The sequence below is a fragment of the Haliotis asinina genome, chromosome 2 (genome assembly GCF_037392515.1).
Source record: "Haliotis asinina isolate JCU_RB_2024 chromosome 2, JCU_Hal_asi_v2, whole genome shotgun sequence".
Classification (NCBI taxonomy): domain Eukaryota; kingdom Metazoa; phylum Mollusca; class Gastropoda; order Lepetellida; family Haliotidae; genus Haliotis; species Haliotis asinina.
Genome location: NC_090281.1, coordinates 24,554,969 through 24,568,980, shown reverse-complemented (window position 1 = coordinate 24,568,980; position 14,012 = coordinate 24,554,969). Strand labels below are relative to the sequence as shown.

At 38.2% G+C, this 14,012-nt stretch overlaps 1 protein-coding gene across 1 annotated transcript in view; it reads right to left on the bottom strand.

Annotated features, from left to right (window-relative positions):
- The window catches only part of LOC137272397 (uncharacterized), a 31,455-nt gene extending 17,618 nt beyond the window's left edge, over nucleotides 1-13,837 (bottom strand). Inside the window, exon 1 of the mRNA XM_067804774.1 lies at nucleotides 13,646-13,837. Coding sequence (XP_067660875.1) covers nucleotides 13,646-13,732 — 87 coding nt within the window. The 5' untranslated portion in view covers nucleotides 13,733-13,837. The remainder of the gene's footprint in view (nucleotides 1-13,645) is intronic.
- Nucleotides 13,838-14,012: the final 175 nt, after the last annotated feature.

Below are 14,012 nucleotides of genomic sequence, written 5' to 3'. Positions count from 1 at the left end.
TCCAGAACAGAACAAGTAGATGTTACTAAACCCAGAAAAATGTCGATATTCATCACAATAATTGAATAATTGTGACAAAAAAAACAGTCAGCTCAGTGCGCATGTACAGAAGTATAACATTACTGTTTCAAATGGATCATAATGGACATTCATTATTTCCTGAATCGTACGGGCGATAAAACGTCATTAATAAAGGTAAAGGTATTCCTTTTGCATAGCTTGATAAATACCAGTATGCAGCGGTACTTAACACACTATGACCACAGATCATATAAAGTATCTAACGCAATAGGAAAAAATGCTGCTAACAGGTAAAATATTTTGCTGCCTATTTCTATACCAGGTAGCAAGTACAGTGGAAGCCCTCAAAACTGGCATCCCTCCAATCCGGCATGCTCTCAATATCGGCACTAGAATTTGGTCCCTGCAGAAGCTAGTTAATTTATGATATTTGCATGCCCGCTAATCAGGTGAGGTAAATTGGTGAGTGAAACCTGTCACCTGTACTATAAATTAATTAATGAATGTTGTATTTTTTAATGTTATCGTTATTGATGAAAAAAGAATATGATGACCATCAATATATTGTTCAGTTGTATTTTACGGTACACAGAATATCATTCTCAGGTTGAAAAGGGAAAAGTTCGCTAAACCATCATGCTTGCCATACACATGCCCTTGTTTCCCAGCACATGCCAGTTTAAAGGGCTTCCACTGTACTTTCTACTTCATTATAAAGTTTATTTCGGACACCGGGTGAGAGGGAGTGAGCAAAAGATTGCTTGTGGAGTGAGACTGTGAGGATTTGTGAATGAGAGTGTGGTAATGAATGAGCAAAAGATTGCTAATGCTAGTGGAGTGACAGTGTGAGGCTTTGTCAGTTTGTCAATGTGAGTTCATGAGGTCATGAGTGATTTCACGTGAGAGCATGTATTGGTTGCTGATGACCATATCTAACACACATGATATACCCTGATGGTACACTTCATGCTACATTAAACATAACAATATAAACAATGCATATATTGGACAGATATAAGACAGATTTCATCTATCCATGAAGGAGCTGTCACTCAAGTGATTTTCTTTTTTTCATAAAGATGAAACACAACAATATTCCATTCCTGAGACTTAACCATTATGTTATATGTTGATAAACAAATTATCGAGAATACTTTCTCATTCTGGGCCTGTAAAATCCAACTGTTCCATCATCAATCCTGACTAAGACTGGGTTTGAAAATTTTTTCAAAACTTTACAGGTCACAGGTCCAGTAAACTTTCAAAATCCACTTGACCAGTCATTAACTTCACTTGACCACAGTTAACTATTTGTTAGCAAAATACATATATCAAAACATTTCAGTAGTTTGGCACACTATATACTGGTAAACATTAATATTTTACTCAAATTAAGAATTCCACTCCACCCTATAGCTAAGACTAGAAAGAGAATCTGGTAACTCACCAAAACACAGAGTGGAATTCATCGCCCACAAGCTAGCCAAGACCAGATTTATTCATGCTATACATGGATAAGCAAAATTTCAAAATGTCTCTTTCTTTCACATGATAGTCTTTCATATTTATGCTATTGTCTTTCAAAATATTGAACCAGTAAGAAGAGCTGCATATGCCATAGATTTCATAATGGCGATCACTCACAAACAAATTCTAACAAATCTGAAAGGGAAGCCTTGACTAATGCCATATTTCTTTGCTGGCTTACTGAGATACCATTCCACAGTTGAACAATGAACGCCCTACTCAGAAAATGTAAACAGACTCTGACCAAGGGCTTAGCTACCATTACAGGAAACAAACCTGGGTTTACACATGATTGTTGCTAACAAGGTTGGGCAAGCCATCAATACTATCTAAATGTACAGCTTTGCAACCTATTGGGCTTACAAGAAAAGACTGGCTTGCTACCAGTCCTGGTTTTACCCCTTTAATGCCCAGCACAAGGCAGAGTAACTACAAGTAGTTTCTTTTATCAGCATTGTGTATGACGAACTAGTAATGAACCATCAATATTCCACATTGGCCAGATGTTCCAAACAACAATGGAGGAAACTAGCCAATAACAGAAACTGTCCACATGATCAAAGTAAAGCTTTAGTATGTAGTTGCTATTCTGGACAGTCAGTGGTATCAGCATGTCAAGGGCAAGTAATGACATCTATCATCTTCTAATGATGAGAACATTCACACATAACTGGTATATCAAGCAGTGTCATTAATACTGATATCAGATAAAAATATTTTTTTACTAGGAATTGATATTTAGAAGAAAGACATAAAAATCCAAATCGGCAAATAATATGTCTCAAACAGGACCATTAATATGAATGAGTATTCATTCTGACATCAGAGCATCAAATCAAAATTGCTGGAAAAATTCCTGAACACAAATAATGACGATCAAAGAAAACCCACCTCATTCAGATATTTCCCCATAGAACAGCCCTAGAACCATCTTCATCACATCCAATAGGACATCATCTGACACCATCCAAATCCACAACTCAGACTCTCTCTCTGAGACGGAGTGTATATAAATGACCCTGTACACAATCAGTTGCTAAGACAAGGCCTTGCAATGAACTCACGCTGTTTATATGTATCGGAGAGAAGATCCTCAACGGAGGCCCGCATTCATAATTAATCTGCTGTTTCCGCGTAACTTTGCTTGTGAATAATAAATGCTCCCTGATTGAGCAGGCTCCACTGTCAGTTGAGAATCAGAAGAGATACTCTGCAGTGGAATATATAATACTTAGCAGGTGCTGCCTTTTTCTTAACATCCATTATGACATGTCACGCCGACATAGTGCACTATTACTTCTTGTTCTTTGTTATGCAATGACAAATATTTACTTTACTGTATCTACATGAGACGGAACAATCAATGCTTTGCACCAGGCCAGTTACAAACAGGTTTCATGTTTGTGAGAAATTCATGTGCTGATGTAGTGTAGGTGGGTTTAAGATGGCCATGGTCCTGCCCAAATCACGTCTTCCTATTTATTGGTTGGTGCAAACTTGACGTGTAACAGGAGCAGAAGATGACCTTAACAGTAACCTGCTATCTCAGAATAAGCACCATCCCCACTACACATACATGTCTATGTTATGCTTAGCCACCACCACTGTACAATACATCTCACAATATGGACGACCCCCACTAAACCAGTACATCTCACAATATGGACGACCCCCACTAAACCAGCACATCTCACAATATAGACCATCCCCACTAAACCAGTACATCTCACAAAATAGACCATCCCCACTAAACCAGTACATCTCACAATATGGACCATCCCCACTAAACCAGTACATCTCACAATATGGACCATCCCCACTAAACCAGTACATCTCACAATATGGACCATCCCCACTAAACCAGTACATCTCACAATATGGACCAGTCCAACTAAACCTGTACATCTCACAATATGGACCAGTCCAACTAAACCAGTACATCTCACAATATGGACCATCCCCACTAAACCAATACATCTCACAAAATAGACCATCCCCACTAAACCAGTACATCCCACAATATGGACCATCCCCACTAAACCAGTACATCTCACAATATGGACCAGTCCAACTAAACCTGTACATCTCACAATATGGACCAGTCCAACTAAACCAGTACATCTCACAATATGGACCATCCCCACTAAACCAATACATCTCACAATATGGACCGACCCCCACTTAATCAGTACATCTCTCAATATGGACCACTCCTACCAAACCTGTACATCTCACAATGTGGACCATCCCCACTAAACCAGTACACCTCATAATATGGACCACACCCACCATACCTGTACATCTCACAATGTGGACCAACCCCACTAAACCAGTATATCTCACAATATGGACCACCCCTACCAAACCTGTACATCTCACAACGTGGACCATCCCCACTAAACCAGTACACCTCATAATATGGACCACACCCACCAAACCTGTACATCTCACAATGTGGACCAACCCCACTAAACCAGTATATCTCACAATATGGACCACCCCTACCAAACCTGTACATCTCACAATGTGGACCATCCCCACTAAACCAGTACACCTCTTAATATGGACCACACCCACCATACCTGTACATCTCACAATGTGGACCAACCCCCACCAAATGTGTACATCTCACAATATTGATCACCCTATTCTAAACATGAATATCTCATAATATGGAGAAGTCCTACTTGGCCAATACATCTCAGCGTAAAATTAAACTCACTCACTCACTCACTCACTCCATGAGTAATATTGTGATATTTAATTAGTGAGTGAGTTTTAGTTTTAACCCAATTTTAGCAATATTCCAGCAATATCGCAGCCAGTGACACCAGGAAGGGGTTTCAAACAATGTACCCATGTGGGGAATCAAACCCAGGCCTTCTGCATGACAAGCAAACACTTTAACCGCTAGGCTACCCCAACACCTCAATTTTTCATTAATACTGCTACAAGTTTATAATAACAAAGGTTACAGTTAAAATCAAATGCACAGAAATACCATCCAGTTCTAACTATCTGCAAAGACACTCCATTGGCCACAAACATTGTTTGTTTAAAATATTCACTGAAATGATTGGTAATTTTTCTGGGAAGGGTTTTATATTTCATTAAGAATGTTTTCATGGAAAACACTGGCAATCAAGCCATGTCTACATCCATGCGTGTCATGCCACACATATCAGTAGTCATCATTATTTATTCATAACTAGATAAGGTGCACCCTGTACATATAGTTAGGAAATCAAGCAACACTGTTGCCATCAGAAAAATGCTTTCTCAACGCTTTCTTTTGCTATGATAAAAATCCAGCAAAATCAGCATCAAGGTCAACTTGTCCAAGAATCAATCCTAACATAGTTCAGATTCAGAAATATCAAACAGACACTTAAATTATGCACTCTTATCAGGTTTATGAAGTGGGATCAATAAATTTCTCATTCTCATTTTCAAACATGACTTTTGTAAGTGCAAACCCACATTTAGCGCTAAGCGCCAAGATAGTCGTAATTTACTGTTAATGTATGGCACTTACGACAATCTTAGCGCTAAGAAAGCTTAAGAAAACTGGGCCCAGGGATAGAAATGGAATGTTTCCACAAGGTGACATTGAGCTTTCAACACATTATTTAGGTGTGCCCTCGCAACATTAAGCATTCCCATGCCTAAATTAAATCAAAATGGAAATGTCACATCAATTATATCATTTCAACTTTAAGTTCAATGAATCAGTAAGTATCAAGACATCATCCATTCAGGTTTTCTGTGTCATGCCAAACACTACCACACTGAATCTGCCTTACTACCAACAAAACAGAACACTATATTCTGTGGGCCTAGGAAAAAGAATATATGAAATCACCATCTACAAAAAAAAGAACAAATCAAGTTGCAAAGAGGCCCTACAGTCATCACTATTTAACCTTGCACACAGATTGCAGACACTGATTGGTTGAGTCCATTCTTACATCTTCATGGGGCTGTGGGGTAGTCTAGTGGTTAAAGCTTATGCTCATCAAGCTGAAGACCTGAGTTTGAGAACACACATGGGAACAATGTGTGAGGTGTACCCCTGCCATGACATTGCTGGAATATCATACCAGCTGTGTAAAACTAAACTAAAACTAAACATTTTCAAGGTACCAAGCTAACATGAAAGGTACATCATCATGATCATAAGTTGTTCACTGGTCGCGAGGGGGCCATAGGCTCATGTACCTCCCTCGAGGTTTGTTTATGTTCCCTGAGCCCACATGGCAAGGGGAACATAAAGAAACCTCGAGGGTACATGAGCCTATGGACTCCGAGGGACCAGTGAACAACATATTTATCTTTCCGAACACCTGAATTTTAATTTTGAACTGTTTGAAGCACTTCTGTTGAATGCGAGGTGAATCGCCATTTTGCAGACGACACAAGGTAAACAGATGTAGAGTTATCTCCCTTCCACCAATTTTCAAACGCAAAACACTGGTAATTTCCATGCTTGATGCGTGATTCAATGTTATTCAAGGTAAAAAAGTACTACCATGAAGCATCAGAAGAGCTCTGAATTCCCAGTGGTGTACATTGTAAGCGGGCTACATTGAAAATAATAGAATGGCGCTTAGCCAATCAGAAAGCGACATTCATGTGTCAGGTTAGATAATATCATTTATCTTACCTCACACATAAATGTTGCTGTCTGATTGGCTGAGCACTCTTCTATTATTTTCAGTGTACCTTGTCTACAAGAGAGGTGCATTGCAATACACCCCACTGCCAAAAGCAACTCATTTGGTACTTCGTTGTAGTTACTTTTTCATCTCGCATAACATTAAATGACACATGATGCACAGAAATTACCAATGTTTTGCGAATGGAATTCAGTGGAAGGGAGATAACTTTAAATCTGTTTTTCTTGTACTGTTCACAAAATGTAGTGAAGGTTACGAAAACATTTGACTCTCTTTGAAGCCTTTCCAATGAATAAATTTTGAGAAAACCTTCCAGTGTAGTCCCTGTGAATATTATGAAGGGGAATTACATCATGGCAACTTTACTAAGACAATACCTACTGGTAAAAACTGGAATATGCAAGATTCAAATTGTTTGATTTACACAGGATAGCTAAAGTGTATGATCCGATACCCATGCTTCAAACAGTTCAAAATTAACAGTGAGGTGTTCGGTAAATACGTTGTACACTGGTCCCTTGGGGATCATAGGTTGAGGTACCCTTGATGTTTGTTTATGTTCCCTGAGCCCAAAGGTCCCTTTGTGATAACTGAACAACGTAAATTTATCTTACCTGACATACATGTTGTTTTCTGTGTGGTTGAGCGATCTTCTATTATTTTCAATGTACCCCGCTTACATGTAACATTTTCTACGTACCCTATTAGGAATGCTGAACTCATTTAGTACTTTGTGGTAGCAATTCTTCATCTTGAATAATACTGAATCATGTATGAAATATGGAAATTATCGATGTCTTGAGAATGCAACTCAGTGGAAGGGTGATAACTCTAAAGCTGTTTTTCTTGTCGTTTGCAAAATATCGCGATCGTTACAAAAAGATTTCTACCCATGCTTTAAACAATTCAAAATTAACATTGAGGTGTTCCGTAAGATAAATAACCCGTTCACTTGTCCCTCTGGGATATACCTCTGATGTTCCTTGAGGATGAGTTTATATTCGCTTCTGGCCAAGGGAACATAAACAAATATTGAAGAACATCAACGCATGACCCCGAGGGACCAGTGAACAACTTATAACAAACTCTCATGAAATTGCCGAAACGCTGACACCAGGAGTAAACATATTTTCTTGTGTTAGTGGGCACATTATTTTCCAAAACAAATATCTCTGTAGAGGTGTGTGTAAATTATCCATGCAACAATGAATTTTGACAATTGTTTCACGAAACACAATCACTAATGTTTGCACGGAACACTGGGAATACCATGTGCTTAGACTCAATCATTCTCTTCCTACAGTGGTTACTTGTCATATCTTCCTATGAACCTCTGTTCTGATACAACCATATTTCCCAGTGCTCTTAAAATCGCCTAAGGGAAAAAGATCACAACACAAATTATCTCCCTTCTTGCTATTCAATCAGAACACGTGTAACATTGACTTAGATCCAGCTTGGCTAATTCAAGCCAATGTGAGGACACAAACATGTCTCAACTGCCGGGGAAATGTGTTGATGTGGCACACAAGACATTTAATGGGCAGCTTGTCAGTTGTCAACAAGACGCCATTGAGTTGCCATTACACGACTGAGTTCTTTCTGTATGAAACATGAGCGCATCGTGCTGGGTAAGAGGCTCTAGTTTTCACGAAGCATGCGGAAATTAACGATGCCTTTCAAATGATCACTTTTGAAACAGTGTTGCTGATTTGCACAACTATATCTGATTCCAACCGATCATGACCAAACCCTCGCACCATGAAAGGACCGTATTAGAACAGAGGTTCGTAGGAAGATATGACAAGTAACTACTGTAGGGGGAGAATGACACTCAATAGTAAATGCAGGTGAATTGTCCTGAGCACTCCTAAACATTTTTTCTTCCTTGCAACAAAAGCATTGAACCACGAAAGACTCTGAAGAGTCATCTGATGTAGAAACTTGTGTTGAGAATTGGCTAATATCTCACAATTGATGAATGTTCATTGCAACTGATCAATCATTGAAAATAACTGATTAGCATCATTTATCAAAATCTCCTGGTTACGTTTGCTAATGCACAAAAAATATATAAAAAAACGTGGTTCTCTCGGGTTTTTTGTAAATTGCACATCATAAAACATGACTAGTATGTTAGGAACATAAAGTCAGTCATGACAAGGAACGAGCTGGTAGTGCTTATTCAATGAAACAGAAAACCAACCCTGTGAAACATGTTAATACAAACAGGTGTTTCAAAACTGTTTGTGTTCGATTATGAGATTGAGAAAACATGATCAATTGCTTGGTCATTTAGTCATTGTGACCAAGATTTCGATTATTTCACCTAATCTGACTGCCACAAGTAGGAACTTACCAATGGAGCTTCCTAAAACAAAGACAGTCCATCCTCTACTCTATTATCTCCCTCTGAGTGTACAACAGCTCGTTAAGCCTCCCCAGCTAACGAACACAATTAATTATCCATATCAGCTCGACATAAGAAAGTACTAGTAAATTATACTGAGGAGTACCAGTAGGAAATATCCAATGATTGCAGTCTTTGTATGAGGTACCTTTGAGGGTTGGAATGTGGAAACATTTCTCAATGTTGAAATATTATATTTAAATCAGAACTAAATAAAACTGAGGAATTGAGTGAGTGTTTTGGAGTTTGGGTTTTTTTGGTTTTTGTGTGAGAGAGAGGGAGCGGGGTGGGGCTGGGGTGGGGGGTTTTCACAGTATGGAGGGTGCAGGTTATGCTGCACCGAATCAGATTCTGTTGTTAAATAAATACTACAGTGCAGGCAGAATCATATGATAGCAGTGATTGGTTGATTTTGGGTAAGATTTTTTTTCAGTCTAAGTAAACTTAGTCTCAGTTTATTTCGTTACGCTCCACCACTGAGTCTAAGTTACAAAACCTAGTGGAAGGTCGCTTCAGGTAACCTTTGAGCGACCAATAACCGTCCAATCCCTCACATTTGTGTTTCTATTGTGGCTTTAAAGCCATACTGTGCATACATATACATTTAATAGCTATAAACAACCCGATTAATTTTTAAGATATTTTAACATTACTCTATGGAAACTTCTAAAGGAAGTCTATGGGAAAACATTTGGTGTTGTGTAGCCTGCAAGACAAGGAAGCATGGAAATGTTGAGGGGAAGTAACATGCCATTGGGATTTGAACCAGAAAATATATTTTTAGACTTTGGTTCATACCATGCATCTATTTTATTCCACATATCCCTTCACCCCTCCCCTAATAAAAAGAAGATAAGTAATTAATTTCTTCCAACATATCATTTTTTGACAGTCTCACAACAAGCAAATTCTTTGTGGGGGGGGTGTAGATCTGAAGCAAAAGGCAAATCAACATTTTCTTGTATTTTCCAAAACAAATGTTTTAAATTTAACAACCGGTGCCTGGTTGACCCTTGATTATCAAATTGCAAGTCATTTGTGCCTGTGGGGTAGCCTAGTGGTTAAAATGTTTCCTTGTTGTGCCGATGGCGTAGGTTTGATTCCCCACTTGGTGCTATGAGTGCAAACCATTTCTGGTGTCCCCACAGTGATATTGCTGGAATATTGCTAAATGCAGCGTAAAACCTAACTCACTCACTCACTCACAGGCAAGTCATTTAGTACAGTCAGGAGTTTCAAGGAATGGCACATTCCTGAGTGATGGCTTGTATTCAATCAAACGTCACTCCCTCCTCCCAGCCCGATTACCCTCCATGCACCTAGATGAGAATATCCATGGTGTGTGTGAACTTTTTCTCCTCTGAATCAAACCCTCATCAAATATTCACCCACTAGCTAATGAAGACCTCTAACCAAAGCTTCTAACCTTCATCGCAGATCACTGAACCTTTGCATAACTACACCCAATCATTATGTGTATAGCATTATTCACTTGCTATAGCAAGTGATTACGCCCGTCTATGATGTGATCATGGACACGCCACTGGACATCAGAGAACATAACCAAGGAAGATGGAAGGTGGGTGCTTAAAACGTTTCTGGGTTATCATTAATTATTTCTTTCATTTATTAACTACTTCTCAAAATCAATATATGTATAAGTCATCCATTCTAATATTTCACAGCTTACACATTTCATTCTATGACATCAGCCATTATTATTTGAAGCAAAATGAGATATGGGGCTGAATTGTTTTACTTCATGTGCTTTGGTTTGATTTGTCCAATGGGATAAAATACATGCTAAACCATATACTATTTACCAAGGAGGGAAAATTAAAATTTAGTACTATGCTTATCAGTGGGGAACAGGTGTCATATAGTTGAAATATTGCTGAGTGCGGCATCAAACAACAAATGGTGTCAAATGCATGTAAATAACAGGTAATACTTGTACTATTTGTTAAAAGGGCATGACAGTATTTTTACAATGCTCTTTCTGTCTTATGATCTCACAAACTGTCAAACATTTTTTGCTAATGAGAAAAAACATATACATGTGATACATAAATCATTTTTATTTGGGTTTGATTATTCAATTTGATTTGGCTTAATTTTGCTCTTGTGATTTAAATCTGTGTTCTCAAACACAGAAAAAGGTGTAGGTGCTTTGTCATCAAACTTACTCAAGATGTGATGTGTACTGGCAACTTAACTTTATATCTGTGTTTGAGAATTAAACTATGAAGGTCTGTATAATGTTTCTGTTGTTTTTCCTAAATGTTTTAACTGCAGAATGTTTTGCAGAATATTGAAAAATAGGGTGCAGAATTTGCTTAAATTTGCTGCGGAATTCTTAAAAATTTGCTGCAGAATCCAGGAGGGACTGGAATGTTTGGGGGATCTGCACTCTGCTATTATATACTTCTCAAAAAAAGGCATGGGAACTGTAGATTCAATGTACAATTGTCGAAACTGAGAGATATATGGAACTGAATCAATGTTGATACAATAACAATGGATGTTTTGAGAATGCATCACCCTCCTCATTCATAGCAAAGCTGTTCATTCAATTATCCCCCTTGTTAGGTGACTGGAGTATGACATGAAAATTTCAGGTTTACAGTTTTCAGTCAGCAGTGTGTGATTTGACCCTGAAAACCCTGACCATGTGCAGATGCAAGAAAATGAAATGGCCTACAGTAATTTATTGACCTGCCTGAAAAACGTCAAGATTCATAATGCCACCCCATCATGTGTAGGAGGCCCCCACGTTGTGCGCATGCTTCCCATGCATTGTGTTTGTGTGTGGTGATGACTTAATTTTTACACGTAACCTATCCCTTATTCAACATAATGTGGAATTTCAAGAAACGAGGCATTTACCAGAAAAAAAATTTATGAGATAACCGTAGCAGCTCTGGGAAATGTTAATGACAACTGGAATGTTGAAAATACTCAGTGATATTAAATTTACAATGATCACATTTTCCTAGAACCAAGTCATGTTTGCTGATGTCAGAGATGAAACTGTTCTATAACTTTCAAAGAAAAACAATGTGGAAAGTGGAGTGAGTGAGTGAGTGAGTGAGTGGCCATCAGTGACAGAAGTGCTGTAAGTCTGAGACAACAGTTTGACAAAATCAGCAGCATGGATAGGATTCTGACAAACTTTAAACAACAATGGAGGTAAACACAGAATCAGGGTTTCTGGTGTGTCTAAGGCCCGCAACTCTGCACAGTGGATTGTTACACCAAAGATGTCTGGGCTATCTGTGCCCCTATGCACAGTAGAATATAAATGCATAATATAGAATATAAATTGTTTGACAACACTTTCTGGAAAAGTAAGAAAAGATGATGTTTCAATGATGTTCATAACAGCATTAACCATAAAATATACCTAGTAAACAGATTGGTCTAATAATAAGAATACAGCTTTGGAAGACAACAAGATATTTGCCCTTGGTTGTTTTGTGTTTAACTCAAATACACTTTCAACATAGTATTTGATTAGAATGATTACACTAAGTCATATATACATGTATATAATAGTATTAATACTTGAGTGCTTGAATTCTTTAGCCAAATTACTTTGTAACCCTAGAATGAAAGAATGTGACTGACGGTACAATGTCAACCAAACAGGTTGACATAGTTGCATCATGCATAGCTGCATCTAGACAAATACTTAGATTTGCTAAATAATTTGTTAAATTGATAACAAATTAAAACAGACAACCTTGATATATGCTATGCTGTTATGCACTGATACAATGGAAGGGCTCAAGATAATTTTTTCAAGAATACAAAGTACAGTGTTGGTCATTTACAGTCCTGATCAGTCAATCAATTGGCGACATGATGACATGTGTCAACCAAGTCACTGAGCCTGAACACGTTAATTGCCTCTCACAACAAACATGAGTTATTGAACACCAATTCTAACCTGGGTTCTCATGGGTAGATGGTACTGGTGGTGTGACATTGGCCTCACATCATATATAATCTTTGTGTTGTAGTTCCGATTTAGCGCCAAACAAACTTATACATAACAGAAATGAGAGATGCGGAGGACAGAGTTTGCAATACTCTAGTTTGTCAATTTGCTGTAAGAGCCTACTGCTGCCTGCAATTTTTCAAAATCTACAGGCCCTGAATGAAACTTGCACCCAGTTTTATTAAAAGTCAAACCAATAAAAACAAAATACTAGACTACACAGGACACACTTCCATACTGTTTCTACAAAATCAGTTAGTGAAGACTATGGCTTAGGGAGACGTTTTTATTTGCTAAAGACTGGTGTTAACATTCCTAACTCCAAAGCCCTGAAATACCAGGAAGTGAAACTTTAGGTTATCAGAACATGATGGATCATGGATGATTCTTAGAAAAGAAAAAGATTATGGAAAAGATCTGACAGATTGCACTTGCAAGAAAAAGACAGGTAATGTACACATCTGTCACAAGGGCCTGCAAATATTTGAAACTGCCAGCCTGAAACAATATCAGTCAGTGCTGGGTTTCCCGGAAGGTGATTATTTGAATGCTGGCTGAGAGAAATATCATCAGACAATTACAATGCTGCATTTGCTGACAAGATTTGTAGAGCACTGGCTTGTTTAACTGATACACCCTTACTATGTCAGATATCATATATTTCTGTTATTATTTGTGCCACAAATTACAACTCAAATGTGTTGTTTTGAAGTATACTATTAACTGATGACAAAAAAAGGCACGACGGTCTACCATTTGAAACAGATCACACTGACAGAATCCCCATCACAGTTCCACCTCTGGTAAACTTGATCCCTTCATAGTTCAGATAGGGATCTTTCAGATTACTGTTTTGTCACATCAGAACGTTAGTGAATAATCCTACCTTTGCAATTACCAGCTGAGAAACCGTGTCGAGCAACATATTTGACATTTGCACGGTGATCGTGAACTGATCGGCATAGACACATACACTGTTTTGATCGAAAACAGAACAAATTGTAAGCCTACCTTTGCAGCAATAGCCCTGATTTCATCACATTGATCTATCAGGTCATCAGCTATGCCTAATTCCCCGTCATCTTCAATGTCTTCCATGGCGGCGACCAAACACTGAAGATCAATGCCTTTACAACCAAACGCAACACTGATTAAGTTTACATCGGAACATGTTATCCGCCATGATAGCGCTTCACGCACTAATTCCTCAACCTATAAGTAACGACACATTTCATTGGCCAACTGAATTCACCGGTAACACGTTCCAATAAATTCTTGCAGTGTTGCAGATGCATTTACTATTTTCTGTTTGCATTTTTTTGCAACAGTAACAGTAATTTTGGTTACTCTGCAATGAAACAAACGAGTTCAAAGGTAG